This window comes from Propithecus coquereli, unplaced genomic scaffold (assembly GCF_000956105.1).
Source record: "Propithecus coquereli isolate 6110/MARCELLA unplaced genomic scaffold, Pcoq_1.0 Scaffold115, whole genome shotgun sequence".
In the NCBI taxonomy this organism is placed as follows: domain Eukaryota; kingdom Metazoa; phylum Chordata; class Mammalia; order Primates; family Indriidae; genus Propithecus; species Propithecus coquereli.
In genome coordinates, this window is record NW_012135525.1 from 5102728 (window position 1) to 5126604 (window position 23877).

The 23877-nt window shown below is 39.2% G+C and overlaps 1 protein-coding gene across 5 annotated transcripts in view; it reads left to right on the top strand.

Moving 5' to 3' along the window:
• Positions 1 to 16005: 16005 nt before the first annotated feature.
• Positions 16006 to 23877, top strand: part of FAM13C (family with sequence similarity 13, member C) — a 126055-nt gene continuing 118183 nt past the window's right edge. For 3 of the 5 annotated variants that reach the window (XM_012657573.1, XM_012657597.1, XM_012657579.1), the window contains exons 1-2: positions 16302 to 16501; positions 22628 to 22684. In XM_012657573.1, the coding sequence (XP_012513027.1) occupies positions 16440 to 16501; positions 22628 to 22684 (119 nt within the window). In that variant the 5' untranslated portion in view covers positions 16302 to 16439. Of the gene's footprint in view, positions 16502 to 17804; positions 17889 to 22627; positions 22685 to 23877 lie in introns of all 5 variants that reach the window. The other 2 variants (XM_012657586.1, XM_012657590.1) reach the window with 2 other exon arrangements.

Genomic DNA, 23877 nt, shown 5'->3' on the forward strand with positions numbered 1-23877 from the left:
TGCCCCTGTTGCTTTCTATCCTGTTGGCTTTGGGAGTAGATGTGTTAACACACAGAATCTAGCCCTAAATGGACTCAATTTTGCCTGGTATAGAGAATAATTATCAGGTAATTATCATCAGGTCTGAGAGTATGCAACAATTGTAATTAGATTACACTATATATTAATAGTACATACACATATGAATAATAAAATTATCATTGATATCCCAAGTTGGCTTTTAGGTATTCCAATATGAGAGTGTGTGAGGTTAAGAAGTTTGGTAACTTTGTGTATAAAATAGTGAACTTGAGAAATAGAAAACATTTGGCCATTTGGGTGCAAATAATTCCTTTGATTTTTCTGTTCAAATATGCCTCCTCAAGGTGGTTTAATCTTGGATTAATAAATTTGCCATCATCCTGTGGGGGAAATCTTGAGTACCCAAACCACATTCTCTAGGAACTCCTCTCTCTGTTCATACACAGGCGGTGCAAAGACACTTCTCTCTCCTTAGCTAGTTAGTTTCTAATTGGGACTGAAATGACAATGTGTGTGGCAGCCATATTTCACAATGAGAACAGAAAAACAGAAAGCCAAATTGGAGAGGGAGAGAGGGGAGGAGAGGAGGAAGGGGAGAAAGAAGAGGGGGGAGGAGGAGGGGAATGAGGAGTGGAAGGAGAAGAGGAAGAGGAAGAAGATAAGCAGTGAGGAGAATAAATGGGAAATGGCCAAAGAGTACAAGGCAAGTGGTAGTTCACATCCTTGATCCCTTAATCTAAAGATTGCAAAGTGATAGTCTGTGGGTTAAATCTATAGCCCATAGACCTAGGCTGTTCATTCTACATAGTTTAAAAATTTTTATTTCAAACTGAGAGGTTTTATATAAAAATATTCACATTTCTGGCTTTTTGAAAAGCTTAAGGTCTGGCAAGCCTTGCCCTGCATTCCCATGTGGCAACAGTGGCTGGGCCTGAGCAATAGGTGTCCTGTTAGACACAGCATAGACACCATCGCCTGGTCCATCCCCATCGCCACCACTCCCTGTCATCTTCCTCCCTGTGGCTTTACTTGTTTATGACACCTGCTTGGCCTCTTTGGTTTTTTGGATTAAAGATGGTTACAGAAGATTCCTCTATGGTATAATCACTTTTAAATATTTATTCCAATTTATTAATACTTGTCATAGATATTACTGGCTAATTGTGATTAATGAATAAAGATATTGCTGGAAACAGGCCTGCCCCTAACCTCTAAGAGGCCTGGGGCAAGAGTAATGATACTTAAAAGTTATAAAGCAAGTTAACAAACTGTTCAGTAAAATCTGTTCTATATTCTTACTGTGACACATATAGCTTCAGAATAAAAAATCAAGATTATCTTTTAAGCTAGAGTTTTAGTAGAATTAAATCTGGCAAAATGTCAAAGATGACTGACTTTATTTTTGTACCTATATGGTTGTTCTTTGAATGGGCTAATGATATTTGTACAAGTAGTAAAATAAAGACTTACATAATTTACAAATTATTTTTGTGTTTACCCCATAAAAAGTTATGTTTCTTGCTTTTAGTCAAACAAATAAGAGTTTCAAATAATTTGTGGTCTATTCTCAGCAATGCTGTTTTTTGTGAGTTATAGTTTTTAGATAGTTTATTAATTTAATTTCAGAGAAAAACTCATTCCCCTAAACAACAGCAACTGGGATTGTCAAAAAAATTGTAAAGGCAATATTTTGATTTGGAAGTAACCATGAATTTTATATATCATATCAAAGTGAATTTACATATCTTGTTCAAACACTGTAATAAGATTGCATGTTGCAAAATATGGTAACAGAAAATATTATAAAATACTTTAATTTCATTTATGTAAATCTATAACACATATTCCTCAATTTTCACCATCTCTTAAAGCAATTTCAGGTCCATACAGGAATATAAGGAATTGTTACCATGTTTTATGCATGTTGTCTTAAGATATAGGTGTGTGTTTGTGCATGTGTGTGAACCATGCAAGCTGATCTACAAAAAGAGGACAGTTTTATATGGTTTAAGTTAATACATATTTTAGAGTTATATTGTTTCATGTTGTAAAATATTCCTCAGCTGCCAATATGTCACTAATTTGTGAGTGCTTCCAGCACTACAGATAGGGAAGAAGAGAAGCAAAGTGGATACTCAGCCCTCCTGGGAAATACTTCGTTCTGCAAGAGTCTCATGCATTTGTGCTCTCTGAGAGGAAGGATCGACAAGTTAACTAATTTGTCTTTTCTCTTACCCAAGCTGTTCTGTCATTCAAATTCTCCCAGCTCTCTGGAGCAATGTCTGTGGAAAAACATTCAAACTATGAGGGTATTTGGACACAGTCATCTTTGATTTCAAGACTATAAGGCAAGGATGAGGAGGAGTGTTTCCCTGAGATGGAGGCAGTGTTAGACACAGCAGTTGTGGGTCACACTCGGCCAGTGCTGAAAGGCAGATCACCACATTTTTGCTAATAGTCCTTCAAAGCCTGGGGCCCACCATAGAGCCCCCTGTTGCGAATATAGGGTAACACTGGCTGTCAAATTCATACTCCTGAAGCATGGCTCTGATCCCACTCAACAGTATTCACTGATGCACAGAATACAGTGCAACATAGCATTGTGGACCCTGGATGATTGGACCCCAACACAATCCGCTGTTCTTTCCTCCTGTACTTGACCTTCAACAGTCTCCTCAAGGGCAGAGATTGCAGCTGAAACAGTAATATATTCTAGACGCCAGGCTGTACATGTACATTACTTCTTCCTGTCTTTAAAGGCTCACGAGATCGTGTATAGTAGATTGAAGCTTAGAGATGTTAAGAAATTAGATGCTAAGTCATTTCTTCCAGAGTCTCACCCAGGTGTCACTTCAAATGCGGTGCTTTTTCCACCAAGACAGGCTTTTCCCAAAATCCCAGACTTCTGCCTTCTGCACAGTCCCTCCTTGTCCTGCATTTAAAACGTGCTCAATTAATGTTTGTGACCTGAATACACTTATATTTTTACCAGAACCCCAAAGGAGTAGATGTCAAAAGCCATGAAATATTTTCTTTAAGACAGCTTTTCCCTTCAGAACAATGGGGCTTAATTTACTAAAAAGGAGCTGACTTTACTCGGCACACTCCCTACAAAGCCCACATTAAATTCGTACTTGCTGGTTCTCTCTGCTCCTGTTCTCATGGCTTCGACTGGCTGTTTGCCTAATAAGGCGATGATTTCTGTTTAGAGCTCTTTGAGATTCTGAATAGTCCTCAGCATTTTTTATTCCAGAGTGTGACAGTGAATTTTTAGCATGAAAGTTATTTCCTTGGCTTCCCTGATAAAGCTAAGAACAGAACAACTGAAAATTAAAAAAAAAAAAAAAAAAGCATATATATGAGTGTGCTGGTTATTAGAGATTTTGCCTAATTACAGAATGTGTCTATGAACTGGATACCCTTAGCAACTTTAAAAAATAAGCAATAATTTAAATTACTCTAGCAAGTAACAATAGCAATAAATGTGAGTGGGGACTAGATGAGACTGAGAACCCAAAGAACTTAATGTGTGCGCTAACACGGCTTTACCATTTGGCTGCTTCATGGCTGTGACTTTACTACTCCATTGCCTTCATCAGTGTAATTTCATTATGCCAGGGTATTTTCATCCAGAAAGATAAACATTGTAAATTAACATATTGTTTGTTTTAGGAACTTCCCATACATCCCGTTTAAATGAACATAAAACTATTAAACTCTTCAACAGATAGCACCAAGCCACTGTTTATGCCCAAGACTCTTTGAACCCTTTGCCTTAAAATCCTCACCTTGAAAATCCTCATCTTGTGTCCACAGATCATAAATTATTTTATCATGGTCCTTACTTACCTATCGTTAGGAAGGTAAGTACCTATCCTTACTATCCTAATCGTTCTCTCATCCCATTGAGGGATCCACCTTAAACCAGACTGCAGAACCTCATAGATAGCCCAAGTTTGTCATCCTCACTTTAAGAGGATGTGAAAACTCTGGCAAGATAGACTTCCCCCTTACCAGACAAGAATAAACTCAGCTTTGTCTTATCAATAAGTTTTTTTTGATGATATTTTGGGGCAGGCAGGATTTGGCAAAAGGAGAATGGCTAAGTGTTGATAATTGTTGAAGCTAGGTGCTAGGCGTATGGGATGTTATCATACTAGTTTCTATACTTTTGTGTATACTGGAAAGTTTTTTTAAAAATAAGTTAAAAATCCTCGAGTTAAAACTTAGCTGGGCTGGAGGCCAAGGAAAGGAGCTGCTGAGTGAGGAGCTGATGAGAGCTCAAGACAATGTGATAAGTGGACTGGAAAATGCAGCCCTGGCATCAGCTTCCCATGGCCTGTGACACAGTCGCCCTCAATCGAAGGAGTGCGAACGTGAAATTCCCAACCCAATTCCCGACAACGTACAGCATGACAAAGCCTCCCTGCCTGTTCGTGAACGGCACAAGGCAGACCCCAGTCCCCAGCACCATTCTTATGAGCACATCATCAATCAGTGGACAGTGTTCATCGCAGGGCCTTTCCCCCTGCGTCATTTCTCATGATGGTAGAAAGAAGGTGGATGATGAATAGGTGAGACAAAGGGATCCTTACTGCATGAAACAGCATAGGAGTCAGGCGGCTTGGAGAATCCCAGGGCCTGACTGGAAATCCAGATGCTCCCATCATCTCTCAATGACTACACATGCTTTGTCTGCCACTTCTTTCTTCATGTTCTTTGATTCCTCTCGATATTAGTTTTCTTCTTCTGAGCCTTCTTCCTGACCTCAGTGCCTCCAAAATCTTCCCTTCTTTCTACTCTCAGACTTTCAGTGATTATAATGGAGGGGGGGGTGTCATCTTAGTCCCCTCAGCTTCCTCGCACAGAAACAACTTCATGAATGGGGAGTCATACATAGCTAGGCTGACCCATAGTAACCAGTTTAGCCATAATATTGCAGAAATTCAAGTCACCCAGTGGGAAACTGTGGCAAACAGTACTGAAATAGTCCCATTCTATTTCCAAAAATAGAATACAATTTTTTGATTGGGTTATTGTGGCTTCCTAGACTTATAAACTAGCATTCTGTATAATGAGTCAATGTTTAATAGTATTGTAGGACCATCAGTTCAAATTCTTAATCACTGGCCAGGCCTTTTCCACTTTTATTAAGGCATTTATTGTGTTGATGTTGTCATTACCTACATACCTATACTGAATTTTAACTTCCATGCTTTTCCCCACCACATATACACGGTTTTTTGTTCTCTTATCTCCTTCCCTCTTCTCCTTCCTTCCTTCTCCAAATGAGCCATGTGACTTTATTTTCACATGTCCCAGGAATTATGGAATTATGGAACTTTAAAGCTGTCCAGGCCAGTTTAGCCGTCTTACCATGCAAGGTCAAGTGTGTTACTGAGGCAGCTTCCAGACCCCAGAACTCCCCATCTTGTATATTTTTTCTTGTATTCTGCTTTCTGGGCTTTTAAGCTTTCAGCATTTTACTTATTAGGTGAAAGGTATCTCTAGCAGGTGACACACATTTTAAAATTTATTATTTCTTTATATGTTGATTCTAGATATTCTATTTTTGCCTTTAGATTGACCATTTCTGATCAATTTTGTGGCAGTGATTCATGTCCTACTGGTTCTAGGATCTGATATTTACCATTTGGTTGAAAGTCACAATATTACACACGAATTTTTAATGATTTCTTGAGGATCATTAAGTAGAAGTTAGTGGGTTTCTGTGCAAAGTCAAGCCCAGCAACAACAGGCCCTGCAGTGATCTGAGCTGAATTCTGTTCTGAGGGATTGATGCCAAATATAGACATGCAGTTGCCCTGACTGCTCCAGGGCCCAAGGGAACGCTGCTTGCTCTGGATGTGTGTAAACTACCTAAAGTGACAAGCACCTCATGAAGTCCATAGGAGACAGAGCCAATTCATTGTCTCAAGGGGGCGTTAAGGGCAAATTTTCCTTTATACTAATATGCACTTAGTCATTAGAAATAGTTGTGGAGTGAGACACTATGCTTTTGGAAATATAAATACATCTGCTGTTTTCAGTATTAAGAAACAGTATTCCTGACCTAACCTTAGCAAAGTATGACTTTGAGTTATTTTTCCAGCACGATTGGTAGCTGATAGATTTTTATTAAGTCCTGTGAGTTCACATCTGTGAGCCCACTTGGGAAAGAGCTCGGGGAAGGAGAAAGACAGAAAAGAGAAGGTCAAGGCAGGAGTGAGAAGGGAGGACAATACTGTAAGATTTTTCTCAATTGCTACCAAGCAAAACAAACTGCAAATTGCTTCATATTTGGATTTTATGTGCTTTTATCTAGCTAGCTAACACTAGCTTCACTGGCAGTATGCTCTAAGCTCCAAGTTCTTTTTTTTTTTTCCTCTCCCAGTTGTACAAGATGGATGATGGCCGGGGTGTGGATCTTTCCCATCAGTGTGCCAGAGTTACGAGCAGGTCCCAGTGGAAGAGCTGCAACAACTCCACCCTTTAACATCCACTGAAGAATACAGTTAGGAATGCATGGGAGGGAGAGTGATGCTATTGTACAGAAAAATGTGGATCTGCTCTAACTTATTATTTAGAAATTAATTTATTCACAAATGTCAATATTTTACAAATGAACTGCAAGTTGCCATACACCTTACAGCTAATCATGGCATACCAGGGTGTGAAAACAACACCGTTGAGGATTGTTGCTTGAATTAGGTAAATTAAGCAGTCAGAATTTTTGATCCTTGGGAATATCAGAAATTTTGTCTCTTCTTAACAGCTATTTCTTCCATCCACTTATCCATCTGTACATAAATACATACATATACAGTCATGTGCATAACAATGTTTCAATCAACAATGGACCAGATATACAACTTGGTCCCATAACTTGGGAGCTGAAAAATTCCTATCACCAGTGATGTCATAGAGTGATGGGTCACTCACGTTTGTGAGTGTAAACGAACATGTGAGTGTGTTTACAAACATGTGATAGTGTAAACAAACCTACTGTGCTGCCAGTAGTATAAAGTATAGCACATATAATTATGTACCATACATAATAATTGATAATGATAACAAATGACTATGCTACTGATTTATGTATTTACTATACTTTTTATTCATTATTTTTGAGTGCACTCATTCTACTTAGAAAGTAAAACAACTGTAAAACAGCCTTGGGCAGGTCCTTCAGAAAGTATTCCAGAAGAAGGTATTGTTATCATGGGAGATGACAGCTCCATGCAGGTTACTGCCCCTGGAGACCTTCCAGTGGGATAAGATGTGGAGGTGGAAGACGGTGATCCTGATGATCCTGACCCTGTGCAGGCCTAGGCTAATGTGTGTGTGTTTTAGTTTTTCACAAATAAAGTTTAAAAAGTAAAATATTTTAAAAGTTTAAAAATAGAAAAAAGCTTACAGAATAAGGATATAAAAAAAGAAAATATTTGGGCCGGTTCTCCTCTGCAGGGAGAACTAGCCTCTACTCTGTGGAGTAGATTGTCTATACTTTCTAAATAAAATTTGCTTTCACTTAACAAAATTTCTGTACAGCTCTACAATGTGTTTGTGTTTTAAGCTAAGTGTTATTATTAAAGAGTCAGAGAGTTAAAAACTGTATGAAGTAAAAAAGTTACAGTAAGTTAATTTATTATTAAAGAAAGAAAATATCTTTAACAAGTTTACTGTAGCCTAAGTACACAGTGTTTATAAAGTAGTGTACAGTAATGTCCTAGGCCTTCACATTCACTCACCACCTAGAGTAACTTCTAGTCCTGCAAGCTCCATTCATGGTAAGTGTCCTATACAGATGTGCCATTTTTTATCTTTTATACCATACTTTTACTATACCTTTTCTATGTTTAGATATGCAAATACTTACCATTGTATTTCAATTGCACCCAGAATTCAGTAAAGTAACATGCTGTATGGGTTTATAGCCTAGAATCAACAGTCTGTCTATACCAGTGGTCCCCAACCTTTTGGCACCACGGACCGGTTTCATGGAAGACAATTTTTCCACTTGATGGGGGTGGGGGGGAAGCAGAGCTCAGGCGGTGATGCAAGCGATGGGGAGCGGCTGTAAATACATGCTTGCTAGCCCACCACTCACCTCCTGCTGTACCCCCCCATTCCTTGGTGGGGGGTGGAGTGGGGGGATGGCAGAGCTCTGCGGCTGGGTCCCTAACAGGCCACAGACCTGTGGACCTTCACTAGTCCACAGCCTGGGGGTTGGGGACCGCAGGTCTATACCATATAGCCTAGATGTGCAGTAGGCTATACCATCTAGGTTTATATGAGTACACTCCATTATGTTCACACAATGATAAAATTACCTAATTATGTATCTCTCAGAACATATCCCTGTTGTTAAGTGACACGTGTCTATATATATTGGTGCTCCAAAAGTATAAATTAATGGCCCACTGAAATAAGAAGTATAACAATTTTCTGTCATGACCCAAAGAATAAAGAAACCAACAATAATTATTCCTAGATGCATCATCGTAAATGTCTGTGGCAGTTTAAAGATGTTCACAAATTCTTTGACACTCCTCTCCGCAAGAAGTGTAGTCTGTTATCCTGCCCTTCAATCTGGGCTGACTTGTATCTGCTTTGACTGATAAAGTATAGCAAAAGAGATGCTATGTCAGTTCTAGGCCACCCTTTAAGTAGACTGGCAGCTTCTGCCTTGGTCTCTTGCATATCAGTGGCTATGTAAGAAGGTAGAATACCCTAAAACCACTATGCTGTGAGAAGTTCAAGGCACACGGAGAGCCCCTGAAGGAAGAGATGCTATATATAGAGTGAGGCCAAAGAGTGTTGAGTTATTTGCTATGTGAGTGAAGAAGCCATCTGGGGAGATGGTCCTCCAGTTCTACCTGCCCCAACCGACACTCTGTGGATCAGAGAGGAACTGCCCAGCTTAACTCTCTTGGAATTCCTGGCCCTCAAAATGACAAGTAAAATAAAACGGTTGTTTTAAGCCATTAAAACAATAGATAGCCAGAATAATGTCCATGGTTGAGAATTTTAAAGAGATACAGATTATCATGTTGTAAGCAGACAAAGCCATTTACATAAGGAGATTACCAGTAAAAATGTGGGCAGATTTACTTGGGCCAGAGCTCAGATAGCATGTGTAAAGAATGAGGTTGCTATCAAGATTTAAAAACAGAGGAATAGTTAAATGGAACTATGGAAGGAGAAAGAAAAACTCAAAAACTTCTCATTGAAGGTGTAGGAGAAATTTGGGGGAGAAAATATCCTTTCTCCTTCAGAGACCAGGGGAAGTTTTTCTGAGTGGGGCCCAGGATGTACCCAGGGAAGTGTGGGGCTGTCCTTCTTCAACTGCATGACTCATTAAATTGCCATCTGTGTTTGACTACAGCTTCTTTTTAGCTATTACCACTTTGCTGGGAGGAAGAGGGCGCTAAACAGGAAAGAATGCCACTCCCACCTTGCTTGGGTTTGTGCCTTCTTGCTGTCACCTGTAACCCTGGGGCCCCCACTTTGCTCTCTCTCGCCCTAGCAGCACCTCAAATATTGGATCTAAGCCTTTTTATCTCATTGCTTCTTTTCCCACCTACCACCCTAAAGTAAAATAATTTCAAGTATTCTAGATCTTAATATATTAAATGATTATTTAACATTTTTTCCTTATTTGTATAAGCAAGAAAACATTAGGAATTGAATAAAAAGTGTATTTATTATATGCTGCAACTTTTTGGAAGGACCATATCCACAGAATACTGACTATATGAACAGCTAGAAGGGTAAGCCAATGCAATTTTTGCTAAAATGTATATTCTAAAAGACCTGAAAAGTTGGACTTAATAGTATTAAATATCAGATCAAACTATAAAAATTTATAGGAATATATACAAAGGTGGTACTTCGATTCAACAAACCAATTTCTCTCCTTCTTCATGGCACAAATGCGGTTCTGGAGCATTGGTTGACTTTGATAATCCGAGTCTGTGGTATGAGGTAACCTCCAAAACCACTCATGGTGATCTTGGGCCAGGCGCCAGAGCATAATGTTAAGAAGGAAGCACAAATCCCATTTCACTCTTCACTGAATAGACCACACCTGGAGTACTATGTGCTATGTGGGGCTGCATTTTAAAAGGACATCATCACACTTTACCCGGTGCTACACGGGATGCTGAAGGGACTCGAAATCATGTCATATGAGAATCCTCTGAGAGAATTGGGGCTATTTGGCTGGGACATGAGAAAATGGAGTAGATTAATTCTGAGGAGGCATTGAAGCCACGGGTAGCTAGAAGTAGGGGGTAGGGGTTAAGTGGAAGGTTTGGTTTTTTCCCCCCAAGATTTGGAGGATCCAATCAAGGAACTTTGCAAAGTATAAATTTCTGGCCTTTGAAGGTTTCGAGCAGCAGTTAGAGATTATCCTAGAATTTTAGGTATTAAAAAAAGAATTAGACCAGATAATTCCTGAGGTTCCTAAGAATCCCATCAACAGCAAGGATTCATTTTGTTGTCTTAAAATTAATTCAGGTTAAGGTGTTAATAATGAAATGGGATTTTTCCCGAGAATAATTTTCTTTTAATAGAGTGCTCTAAGTTGATAATTTCACTAACATGCCCACAGTCTGCTCCCATAGCAAATACTGCTGTGTAATCAATCCCAGTACTCTTTCTGGCTGAACTGGGACCATACTTCGGAAACAAACAATGTTCTGGGCACCCAGTATCATGAGTCAGGTTGGCATAGCAGCATGAAATCTGTTATCCCTGCAAAACAAAGGAAGGATTGTCTAATATAAGACAGCCTCATTAGCTGAAGATAACTTGTCTTGGAAAAACTTCACTTAAAATGAATCACTTAAACAGGATCTAACATTTCATAGTAAATAGAAAAAAAAAGGTGAATGGAGCATTGTCTTGAAGAAATGAAACTAAACATTCACATATTAATTTTATTCCACAAATATTTATTGGGTAACTACCATGATAGATACTATTTTTGTCCCAGGGATACCGTGGTGAATAAGACCCCAAAATCTTTGTTCTCAAAAAGCTTACATTATAGTAGAGGAGGGAAATTATAAAACAAATAGACACATAAATATTGAATATAAGGTAGTGGCAGATCCTATGAAGAAAATAAAACAGAGTAGAGTGATAGGAGAAACTAATTTAAGGAGGGTGATCAGGGAGGTCTCCTCGACGAAGCACATTTGAGCATTTGGTGGGGTGGGAGGGGGTGGCGCTCCCAGCAAAGGAAATAGCAAGTGCAAAGATCCGAGGGCAGGATCAGGTTCGTCTGTTATAACAGTAGGGAGGCCAGTGTGGTTGGTGGTTAAGTTTGGTTGTCTCCAGAGCCAGAGCACAAAGGACCTGATAGGCCATGGTAAGCAGTAAAGAAATTATAAAAATATTCTTATTTTATATTCTGGATATAATTGACATAGTGAGATAATTCTTAGAAACAATAAAGACTATATCGTTCTCATTAGGTTATATACAATTTTTCTAAAACATTTAAATAGCTTAAAATGATAACCTTCACCTTCCATTTGACATTCTGTATTATTAGAAAAAAGTAGTATTTATAAAATTAATTAAGGTCTTCATACATTTTTCCAAGGGCCACTCTTTTATTTATTTATTTATTTTCTGGAGACAGAGTCTTGCTCTGTCACTCGGGCTAGAGTACTGTGGTGTCATCATAGCTCACAGCAACCTTAAACTCCTGGGCTCAAGCGATCCTCCTGCCTCAGTCTCCCGAGTAGATGGGACTACAGGCATGTGCCACCACATAGGGCTAATTTTTTCTATTTTTAGTAGAGACAGGGTCTTACTCTTGCTCAGGCTGGTCTCGAACTCCTGGGCTCAAGTGATCTTCCCAACTCTTCCTCCCAGAATGCTAGGATTACAGATTCGAGCCACTGTACCTGGCCAAAGGGCCATTCTTAATCCTTTGATAGTTGCTTCATTTCCTTTGGAATTGACATGTCGCCATCCTTGCCAATGTTTTATTCTTTGGTTGTTATTGCCAAAGCCTCACTTGTCACCAGTTTTGAATGTTATTTAAGCTGTTCTGCAACATCACTTCCATTGACTGTATGAAATCCTGACTCTTGCAAAAATTAAAATTTCACTTAGCAATTTACATTGCATCATCATTTTATTGTTGGATGAATCAGAGAGAGATTGCCAGACAAAGGTGGACTTGATGTACACTAGCATTAATTGGGGAAGGATGTTTGAATAGAGATCAATATCATTAACAGTCTGACAGTAGCATATATTTTTGGTATCATGACTTTGCTTTCCTGGGCACATTGGAATCTTCGGGAGCTCAGATATTGACCACTCAGGTAATCAGAACTCTCTTTGTATGGAGTCATTTATTGGGGTTGGGGAAGAAAAGGATTAAAGGAGAGGGCATCAGGGAGAGTTGGCTTTTTTAATCAAAATTATCTTCTCAAGCAGCAGTCTTCTCTTTCATAGGGAAGCCTGGTCATTCTCAAGGGTACTGGCAGGAAGCTACGAGTCACTGTGTCCAGGCCAGTAGAGCAGGCCTCTGTTGACTTCCTGGCATTGTCAAGATTCTGGCTTCTTGCCCCAGTGCCCTGCAGAAAGTGATTTCTCAGAATTGTCTGTTCCTCTAGGGATGTGCAAGTATTTTAAATTGGAGAGTTGCAAAGTGAGCACAAAGCCATTCTTGATAAAGCCAATTCTATCCAAAACAGCCCATCCATATTTAGTAAAGTTTTAAATTTTATTGTTCTTTAAAAAAGAATAAATAAATAAATACTGTGTCATCATAGGAAGTAGAAAGAAAATATCATCTGTAAGCACAGCAGTGTTGTTCATCCTGTTACAAACTCTGTTTATATATTCTTATTTATTATAATAATAACAATGAAAATGATGATAATAGCTAGAATTTATTTACCCTTTTTTTATTTTTTGGTTTGTTTGCCAGGCATGTCATTTAGTTTCCCTAAGAATTCATGAGATAGGTCATTATTATCTCCATTTTACAGATGCAAAAATTGAGGCATTGAGTGGTTGTCCAGGTTTAAACTACTGGTAAGTAGTGGGTCTTGACTGCTGGCAACTTTGGAAATTTCTTTTTTGACCATTACATTATTGTTTTATATTTTGCACATAGCGAAGTCAATACATTAGAATTAAAAATTTTCCAATTATAATAAACTATAGGTATTAAATCTGAAATTCAGGTGCTGGTTTTAAGAACACAGATAGAAAAAGTAAAACATTAAAACTTTTAACATGAAAGCAAATTAATCATATTCAAATTTAGCATCTTCATTTTCCCCTTATTTTACTTATATTGTATAAAATAGGGTTGTACATACAATATATACATTATATATTAATATATATGTATACATATATCATGTATATTTATACTAAAAACTTTATGATGACAGGGTCTGTGTCAATCTTGCTCATAACTATGGGGCAGTGATAAGCATGTAGAATCATTTGTTTATTTATTCATTTGTTCAATAAATAACTATACCAGTTAATCCCTTTGCATTTGTTTCCTGACATACTCAGGGGCTCTTTTCTCAAAATTTCTAGTTACACATGATGTTAATTAATGATCTATTTAACATAAAATTATTTTGATATTCAATGAATTTGAGGAACACTGGTTAAAAACAGATGAAATACTTTGCTGCCTAACGTGCATTGTAAATTTATAATATGCCTTATATTCAAAAACTTATTTTTGACCATGTCACTTTTTAAAAATTTTCCTGGACCATCTGAAGACTAGAATTTCACTGCCACTTGGGAAATATAGGTCTAGAATTTACTTCTTCATAAACTCCAATTTTAATTTTTTTGCTTCTCTTTTTGAACCATCCTTGAATTGCTGTAACATCAAGCTGAAAGTCTCCAAAATAACCATATGTTGTATGATATTCATCAGTATTGTCCTATTCCAAGTTGAATAGTACAAAGCATTTTAAAAAGCCACTTATAAAGACAATTTATAAACCTCATTTAAGATGAACACGAATAAGAATTAGTTGAGAAGTAAAAATGAAAATGGTTTATTTTCTTTTATACTGTTAAATAACAATTTTTTTTTCCCTCGGATATTTTTGGTGTTTAACCACAATCAACCAATTGTTTTCATTGTATATGAGTACTTTCTAAAACCTAATTTTAGTCCTTACTATTCATGAGTTGCTGAGAATTATTTCTTTTCTTTGGACATTAATGAATATTACATTTATTAAGTACATTTGTTATTTTATTTTCAAAGAGCCCACATTATTTCATATACTTGTCCAAGTCCTATTTCAAAGTTAAAAGCATTACACTTTTCCATTCCAAATGAATCACTGGGAACATTCATATGAGAAAAGTATGATCTTTCTTGACACCAGAACATCTGGAATCGGCACCATATCCAATGAGTACCAGGGTTTCTAGAAGCTGACAACTTTTAAATCTACAAAACCAAGAAGGCTGAATATAGACTTCCCTTTATCCATCTCAGTAAACAAAGAGCAGACCTCAGTTTGAGATGGTTAAATAATGAATATAGTGAAATCAGCCTTGGTTGTCACTCCTGAGTCTAATTCATACAAGAGGTGGCATAGGAACATACATGTACTGTATAGTTACACATTCAAAGTATTAATATTTCTGAACTTTATAGAATTTGAGTCTGAGATCATATTAGGTTTTAATTCTGCTGATTTAAATGTTTGGACAGAGAAAAGTAACATTGCAAAAAACCTTAACGAAAGCTGTTTTTCTAAGAAAACTCAATTTCAATTTTCAAAATATAACTCAGTTTTGATTGTTCAAAGTTAAAAATATAATTCTCATACAAATATAGGCAGTCATCAGAGATCTATCCACTTATTAATGAGGAAAACTGTAAGATGGTGAAGCGGGTTCCAAGAGCATTTTGAGAATCAGTATTTAGAGGCATTTAGAAAGAATGTTAGTTCGGTTAGATGCAAAATTGGTTCATTTCCTACAGTGTAATAAAACCATAAATACTACGACTATGTTTTCCTCTGGATAGATTGAATAAAATGTGCAAATTAACATGTAACTTCACTGTGGCTGGGATCTAATCAATAGTGAGTTGCAAAGTCAAACACAAGTATATTCTCCTGAAGAGTTAACTGGCCCTTGGGTGGACCTGTTAATCAATGTCTCACTGTAACACTGAAAGGTAATTCTCCTTCCCCTTATTTCCAAGTTTTGATGATTTTTCTAATTACCCAAAACTTAAAAAAAATTGAGTGTTTTTGTTATAAGTTAATTCATTGGCTTAAATAGTTCGGACTAAAAATCACCATCCCAGCTGCTTCTGGGAGTGGGAAAAAAGGGGATGGGGATTTTATTTCAAAATTCAAATAAACATCTTTCACAGACGACTGTTCATTCCATATCCAGGTCAACATGGCAGGAGAAATGAACAATAGAAAGAGGGCAGGACAACTATCCCCAGGGGAATGAAGCGAGTGGGAGCTGACAGTCTTTCCTCGCCCCAACAGGGTCGCCTTTATTCAAAGGATAGGTCTGTGGATTCGGTCTCTCCATCCCTTGCGAAGGTGCTAGGCAGCCAGGCTCTGGCGGGCTGCTCCGAGCGCAGCAAGCCCCACCCCTTGCACGGTGTCCTAATCACCAGCTAACGGCTGGAATAAATTCTCCACTCGCCCTGCGTGGGCTCATTCACAGCTCTGTCGTCCGGGGCTGGGCGCTTCCTCTCTGGGACTGAAATAACAGAGCGCAGACAGATCGGGTGTGATGCAGCGAGCCCTCCTTCGGAGAGGCTCTTCTTCCTAGGCAATGAAAAAACGGCACACAATAAAAATAAAACACAAAACACCAGCAATCTCCCTCTCCCTCTTCGCGTTCCCTCTTAGCTTTTTTTCCTGAACGGTGGATGAACCTCTCCGAGCCCCTCTCCCTGGGGGTTGGGGTAGGGAGTGGGGGAGAGCTCAGTGGAATTGGTAGGAGACGTCTGCGAGAAAGCAAGTCTCCCTCCCGGGTGTTCCAGCACTCGGCAGCAACAGTGGGCTTTCTCACTGCCAGCCCCGGGGGTGGCTGGCACAACGCGCCCAGGATTACTCGCGGCTGGCGAGGCTGGGGTCGCGCGGTAACTCTCCAGTTGCTGTGTGCTGGGTCCCGGGGTCCCGGCCCCGCCGCCGCGCCCCGCCCCGCTCTGTCCCCGCAGCCTCGCGGGCTGCCGGGCTTTGTGGTTCGCCCGTGCGGCTGGGCCCCTGCTGGGGGTGTCGTTACGAGCATGTGCAGACAGCAGCCCAAGGTAGAGCGAGCGTGCCGGGCGAGCCCTGAGACTTGCCTTGCAATGCCATGTTTGTGTATGTGCTCTAACTCCCGGAGAGCAGTCAGGGAGACGGCTCCCCGGCCGGGCTTGGCTGATGTTTTCTTGTTTCTGTTTCAGCCTTCAGGATAATTCCTTCAGCAGCACCGCTGTAACAGAGTAAGTGATTCTCGCTGTTAAAATTAGACTTGCATGCCTTTCTCTGGAAGCAACTATCGTGAAGGTATCCTCTACCGTCCCCAGCCGCTGTTCATGTGAGATGCATTGTCTCCTATAATCTGGGGCTGTGAAGACCGCGGGGAGACGTGCTGACTGCTGGGGCCCAGAAATCTTTACAGGTTGAAATCAGCATTTCAGCAGATGCAGGAGAGATATTAAAACCAGCTGATTACTTGCGGGAGCTCAATGCTCTAAGATATGTGTTCCGGGAGCTCAGATCTTTAAAAAATCTATTTGACATGTCAGAAAGAAAGCTTTGTTGTATTTTGCCAACATTGGCGTCAGTTTTCATGAGTGCACGCTGTACACATTTACAGCAATAGGAGATGGATGTGAAATGACTTGAGTTGAATTCCAGCATGTGATAAACAGCCTAAACTTATCTTTGCTCTCTCTTGTCTACAGATTTTTAAGACACACAGAGTAAACTTTTCTTGCATGCCCTTTGTCATTTTTATCCTCTGACCTGAAAGATCTACCTATAGGAGGAATGAGTCACCTGGTCCTATGGTTAAAGCTGTTGATTAGGGCCACTAATACCATTTAAACATGGAATGGAGTGTGATGTTTCGTTTAAGGTCAGCAGACAGTATTTTTTTTTTACTAGATATTTAGAGTTCATAATTTTAATTCATCTCTTCCTTAATGTTTTCCTAATATTATAGTATGCATATATGCTAAAATTAATAGGTATATATTATTCTAATACTATATGTAATTTACATATAATTTTTATACATGTGTGAATAATATATCCTTCATCTAGCATTCTTCCTCTAGGCCAATTCATGATGTTTACTCCTGGGACTTTTTGTAGAAGTCACTCTAAACAGCTTTTTAGGAAAAAGCCATGTGTAAAGTTATAGACTCAACTACATTTAAAAAAATGTTACCAGTTTGACATAGAAAGCCCAACTAACTTGGGAGCTGTTTGCTAAAGTTCTCAAAAAAAATAAAAAAATGTAGAAATAGGTATCATTTGAGTTTCAAGTCCCACCACTGTCACAGTGACATGGTGATGGAGAAGTAATATTCCACAGTGCTTCCTGCCTCTCTTTTTTCCCATATTTTTTTGCTTCTCTCTGTGTTTGATGTGCTACTCTCTCAGTGTCCAGTTTTGGAGTCACTTTAAAAAAAAAAAAGGGTTCACTTTAGAAGATGCAATATAAAGTACTCTTTTGGACCTGCATCCTGTTTATGAGATTGCTTGGTAAGCTGTGCTGCAAAATTGCTTTTCTAAAAGGCTCAGAAAAGGGGAGAGGGGTGTGCCAAAGTGTGCATCTGCAGGCCAGAGATAAGGCCTGGACTTCCTGGTCAAGGTGCACAGGTACTGCTCTCCTCCCCTTACTGTGCCTACAATCGCCAAGTGCTCCCTGGCCCTGATTCTCAGGAGCCCAGTGTTGCCGAATCTCCAAAGTTAGTCACAGACATAGCAGGTTCAAAATGGAGACACTTAGTTCCAGATTTCACATGGACATTTTTTGTCCTTAAGGTTTTATGATTAAATGCTAGGGAGAGTCTGGTGCCTTGTTTTTGGACACTCCCCAAGGAGTTCTGATTGCATAAGATCATGTTGTTACTTTCAGAGACGTGACAGTGATTTATTTTAAAAGGCAATGAGTGATAATCGGGATGCCATCTGGCTAATATAAAAATCTAAGGAGCGCATTGAAAACACATCAAAAGCTTCATAGGTGTAACACAGCACAGAATGGGATCAATTAAAACTAGTCGCTGTCCAACATAACATTTCCTCTCCCTCAGTAATACGAACCTTGTTTCTTGGTTCTCTGGACACGACGCCATACGCAGCAGGACCAGGGTGCGCCATCCTGAGACACAGACACAGCAGGTGCTCAGTAAATGCTTGGGTGTGGTCTTGGCTTACACGGAGGAGGGACTTTTTCTCTCATGTGTTTTGGACATAAGAAAAGTTCCTCTTCCTCCTGTCCCCAGCCCATTTTCCTTAATGCTTGAAATTCCAACTAGAGATGATTTCTTTTGGATTAAGGCTTTTGGTAGTGACCCTCATTAAGATGGAAATTAAAAAGTTTGTGCCCCAGGAGTTGGATTCAAGTTGTCATTAATACTTTAATGTCAATTATTTTATCTAACCTGTTTTCTAACTTGCCAAAGTTCTTCTTGGCCAGCTGGGGGTCTCATAAAAGTCAAAGGTAAAAGAAATTGGGAGGGATTGAAGGACAGGTTTTATTCTCTTCTTGATTTTTCTCAGGCTTGGCACTGTCTGTGCAGCTCTTGACCAATTCAATTTCTTTTTCTACCCCATTTTTTTCAACATCAGAATGGCCTTGGCTTTTTCTTCTATATCTGCAGCACCTTTTTATCTATTATTTTTCCATGGTCATTTCCTATCTTGCCCTGGCTAACTTGCTGTTTGAAATGAAGCCTGGCCTTCAATAATTCTGACTAGTTATCATTCAAAGCAGTGGTTCTCAAGAGATCAATATCAACTGGGGAAGGGGACTGGAGCGTGTGAAAAATACATTCTCCCCGGATTTATCTCAAAGTGGGAACCCAGAATGGGTGATTGTGTTGAAGTTAGCCCATTGCTGATCTGGGATTTGGAAACCTTTAGGTCAATCTTGAACTTTTTAGAAGAATAGTAGTAATGTAGGTGGGAAATCTGGTTTAAATATCCACATTCCTGAGCCCTGCCCTCAGAGAGTTGATGTAGAGGGTCTGGGGTCTGCCATTTTCATCAGGTAATCCAGGTAGTGCTAATGCAGGAAGTTCTGGGGTCCACACTTTGAGAGACCCCACAGGAGGCTGTACCTCTGCAGTTTTGCCTCCAGGGAACTTGGTACCATAGGGTCAAAGGAAATATCTTTCTAGCACAACTACATTTTATCTAACAGCCAATTTGAGCCCTCTCTTCTTATTTGGTCAGAAAGAGAACTTCTCATGGGCACGTCTTTCACTACCATTGTTCTAAGGAATGCCCTTCTCCCTCTCAGTGAGCCTCTGAGAATATAGACTGAAGACATTATTTGGTTCCTGCCTTTTGAGCTTAGCATAGTGCAGCAGAAACAATCCAGGCTTCACTGCTTTAGGCTTCAGAATCCTGTGCCGAAACTTAGCCTCCAGGTGAAGGTAACTCCCACCTCACAGCACTGTCAGGCTTAAATGAGATGATATGAAAGAACAGGTGAGCTATGAAGTACCATACAAATTTTTCTCTGTGGTGGTTGCTTAAGGGAGCAAAAGTCCAAATAGAGAAAAAAGTAACAACCTTGAGCATTTTACAAAGAAATGATTGCAAAGTCAGACTATCCACATACTGTCTGGGCCACCACAAATTAAGGACCCTAGGATGTAGAATCAAGTTGATGAGAACTACCAAGGAACTCATTTAATAGAGGTGTCATTCAGTTTTTTTTTTTACTATGAACAACTGTAAGAAAAACATTCTGTATGGCAATCCAGAACACATACATATATGTAATTTAAATAAGTTCCATGAAACAATTAATCCTTACTATGCTGACATTTTCTGCTCTGTCTCCAACAACAATAACAACAACAACAAAAAATGCTGGTAGCTCCTATCTAATTTCAAGACCCACTACTAAGTCACAGTAGATACTTCGAAAATCATTGCACTAGAAGATGCCCAGTTTTCAATATCTAAGAGGGAGATCATTAAAGGGATTGGTCTTTAAATTCCTGTATAAGGCTGTAATGTAGGAAGAGAATGCTATGCCTCAGATCAGTTGGCCGTTTGGTCTGAGTTGATTTTCTTCCAGGAGTGTGGATATCTGGATATAGATTCCTACTGTGGAATGCAGTTTTATAGTTAGGTCAGTAGTGTACATTTGCATGGGGCTCCTGGGCAAGGGCAGAGAGGAGATGCTAATTGAGTAGAAGTTGATGGGTCTACATCAAAGTAAAGAAAACTCAACTGAACTGTGAGAGTTGGTACATGTGTGCCATATAAGCCAGTAGGTAGATCTATTTCAATTGCTGTACCGGTGAGCTCGGAATTGTGTTTCCTTGAGTGGCAACCAGAATTGTTCAATAGGCATTAAAATTAGATCAACTAATTAGGTCCAGCCTCATAGTTCAGAAAGCATCTGCAACTTTGTATGTTCTGGTGCCAAGTTTCCATTTTTAACTGATTGTCCTTTGAGGAGAAAGATTAATAAATCAAATGAGGGAGAAAAATAAGTTCTTGCCAAATCCCCAAACAATAGGTATTGTTGAGCCCTGGTTCTTTGGAAGCAACAATTCTAGATTTCTGTTCTTCATTGATTTTTCTACTTTGTTATTGGAAAACATTCACATTACAAAGCCCAGATGATTAGGTGAATGCTGCTAATGGAGGAGAACAAGGCAATACTTGTGAATTTAATTGTTGTTTTTCATGAGATGGACAGAGTGGGGTATTGGCAAGAAAGCAAGGAAATTTTGCTCACTCTGTTTAAAGAAGCATTTTGTTAAGTCAAATGATTTTTTTTAATTGCCAGAGGGAACAAAATATTTCAGCAGGTAGAGAGGGTTAGTCTGGCCTTTGTTTCATTCACTCCAAAGCCATAATTTAAAAAGAGATTGTAAGGGAAGAGGACTGGAGCTTTCCTCAGTTTGTTCCATAGGTTAATTATACACCATTGCCAGTAAAGAATATTTAAAATTTTTAAATTACTTCATATAGTATAAATATTGTATTATGGTTATATTTAAGTACACAGGTATTTATTTGCTTGTTTATTTTTGTCTACTCATTACATTGTGAATTTCTCAGAGCAGGGTCCAGATCTTTTTCAAATTTTGTGCCCTTCAGAAGCAGTGCTACTCAAAATGTGAGTCTCCAAATCGTAACTTGTCTGAGACAAGAAAGAACAGAAATAGGTAGCAAGCACTTAATAACTTTAATAGGAATTTGGCAATGCTGTGACATTTTTACCAAAGTATTTGTCCACAATGGATTGGAAATAAAAAAAATAAACTAGTTGGTCCAGGACCCCAAGAGAGTGCGAGAAGAACAGCTCCAACACCTTATGCAGTATGCAATATCTGGATGCAGTAAATGCTCAACAAATGCTTGTTAAATTATTTCAGGGACCAGACCTGCTGAGGGAACAGAGTTAATATTTCAATTCAAATATTTTTTGAGTGTCTACTCTGGTTTACTCTCGTACTATGGCAGTGTATCTAGAAAAAGAAATTATAGTTATTTCTACTCATGGAATTAGTAACTAATCAAAAGATATCAAAGGTACAAAGAATTACATAGCAATGTGAGATAAGATATAGTTGGTTACCAAAACTTAAGAATGAAGAGAAAACGTTATACATTAAGGTTAAACTAGGCACAAGCCACGTGGGTGAACTTGGCTGGGAAGGCTCATGGAGCTGGCTGGACCCGACTTGGGCAGTGAAGGATAAGTAGGAGTTGAAGATGGGAAAAGCGTTTCAGGCTGAGGTGGGGCAGGGTGGGAATAGCTGAGAACAGGAACAAAGGCTCCCTGCTATACTAGAGTGACAGAATGGTCCTACTCCTGATCTTCCTAGGCAGCGTGGAGCACTAGAGATTTTTCAATATGGAAGAGCTAAGAATTTTTCATAAGGTTGATTAAGAAGTTCTGTGAAAAGGAACTCCTTCCTTGCAACAAGATCAAGAAAGTGTAAGGCCAATGTAGTAAGCCAAATAGGAGCTGGTAGGTTTGGGACTGCCCGAAGTGGAGAAAATGCAAAGAGGCATGTAGTAGAATGGCCAAAAACAATTCGCCAATCTTGGTGCCTGATGTCCCCTCGAGTGCTGTGAACACTTAGGTCCTTGCTAAGATCTTGTTAGCTTAGGTGACATAGAGCAGTGGAGGCAAAAAAGAGAGTCCCATCTGGTTATGAGGTTTTAAGCTCATGTGATATAACAACATTGGTGTCATTACCTGGTAGATGTGTTGGGAATCAGAGTTGGTTTGGGAAAGAGTAGTGAGGACTGTTATTCTTTTTAGTTTACTGTGCTAATCTTTAGGTAATTCAAGATTATTGCTGCTACTGCTATAGTAGAGGGTTGGATCTGATATGATTTTTGTTCCCTCTCCCCAGGTGTGACGAAGACACTGTCTCTCTACATGAAGACCAGATTGATTGCTCCAGTCTCAGGTTCGACCCACCATTACCTGGTTCATGTTTGTGAGACACAGAAACCATGGGGGTCTGGTGGCACTCCTTTGAATTCTAGTCTCTTTGAATTCTAATTATTTGTTCTCATGTCTCATCTCTTCTACTAGGTTTTCAGTTATTGAAGGAAGTGTTGTCTTGTTCACTTTTGAATACCCCTCTTAGCACCCAGGGCGGTTTCTTATATAATGGGGTATGCTCAATAAATACTTATTGAATTGAGCATTGATTAGCTTACCTCAGTGTTCCCATCATGCCCCATAAGGAAGAGGTTTCTAGATTATTCACCATACATGTCATTGAGTGTCTGTAGTATGGTCTTGGCCATTAAAGGCTCATGGTACAGTGGCAAAGCCTTCACAGTTAACCATTTCTTCCACATTTAGTCTGTTCCAAGCACTTTTCATCTACATTTTATTATTTCATATAAACAGCTGAAAGGAAGCTAATATTTCCCTCCTCATCCTATAGATGGAGAAACTGAGGCTCAGAGGGATTATAGCTCATCCAAGGTAACATAGTTGAGTGAACATTATGAGGCAGAATTTGGACCCTGGTTTGTCTTAGTCTAAAGTCCACTTATTAGAGAACAAACATATGTCAAAGGCCTATTTTGTGCTCCAGAAACCAGTCAAGATTTGAGATAGAAAAGACAAACCAATTCGTGCTCCTAGGAATTCAGTCTGCTGGAGGAGATAGGCAAGAATATAGATGATGATGCTACTATGCATTAAGTGCTATTGTACTAGAGGTAAGCAAAGGATTCACTTAGAAGGACCAAATAGCTCATGGAGCTTTCTGGGATGGATTCCTGAAGAAAATTGCACGTGGCACATGACTTTTAAATTTTTTGGGGGGGGAGAATGGGGTCTAAGGCTAAGAGAAAGATGATGTCACCAAACAGAAAGAGTAGCTTATGGGGAAGTCAACAGAGGATCAACAGAGTAGTTTGAGTTGAAGGAACAGTAAGCAGTTCAGGGTGGTAGAAACTCTGAGAGTGGGTGCGATGAGGAGGTCAGGGGAGAAAAAATGAATCTCTAGATATAAACAAAGACCAGATTTCATAGGGTTTGTGTGTCTTTCTAAGGAGTTGGAATTTATCTTGGAGGTACTAGGGAAACTAAAAAGACCCCTCAGTTTTTTTCTTTGCAAGTTACTACTCTAAGGCCCTGCCT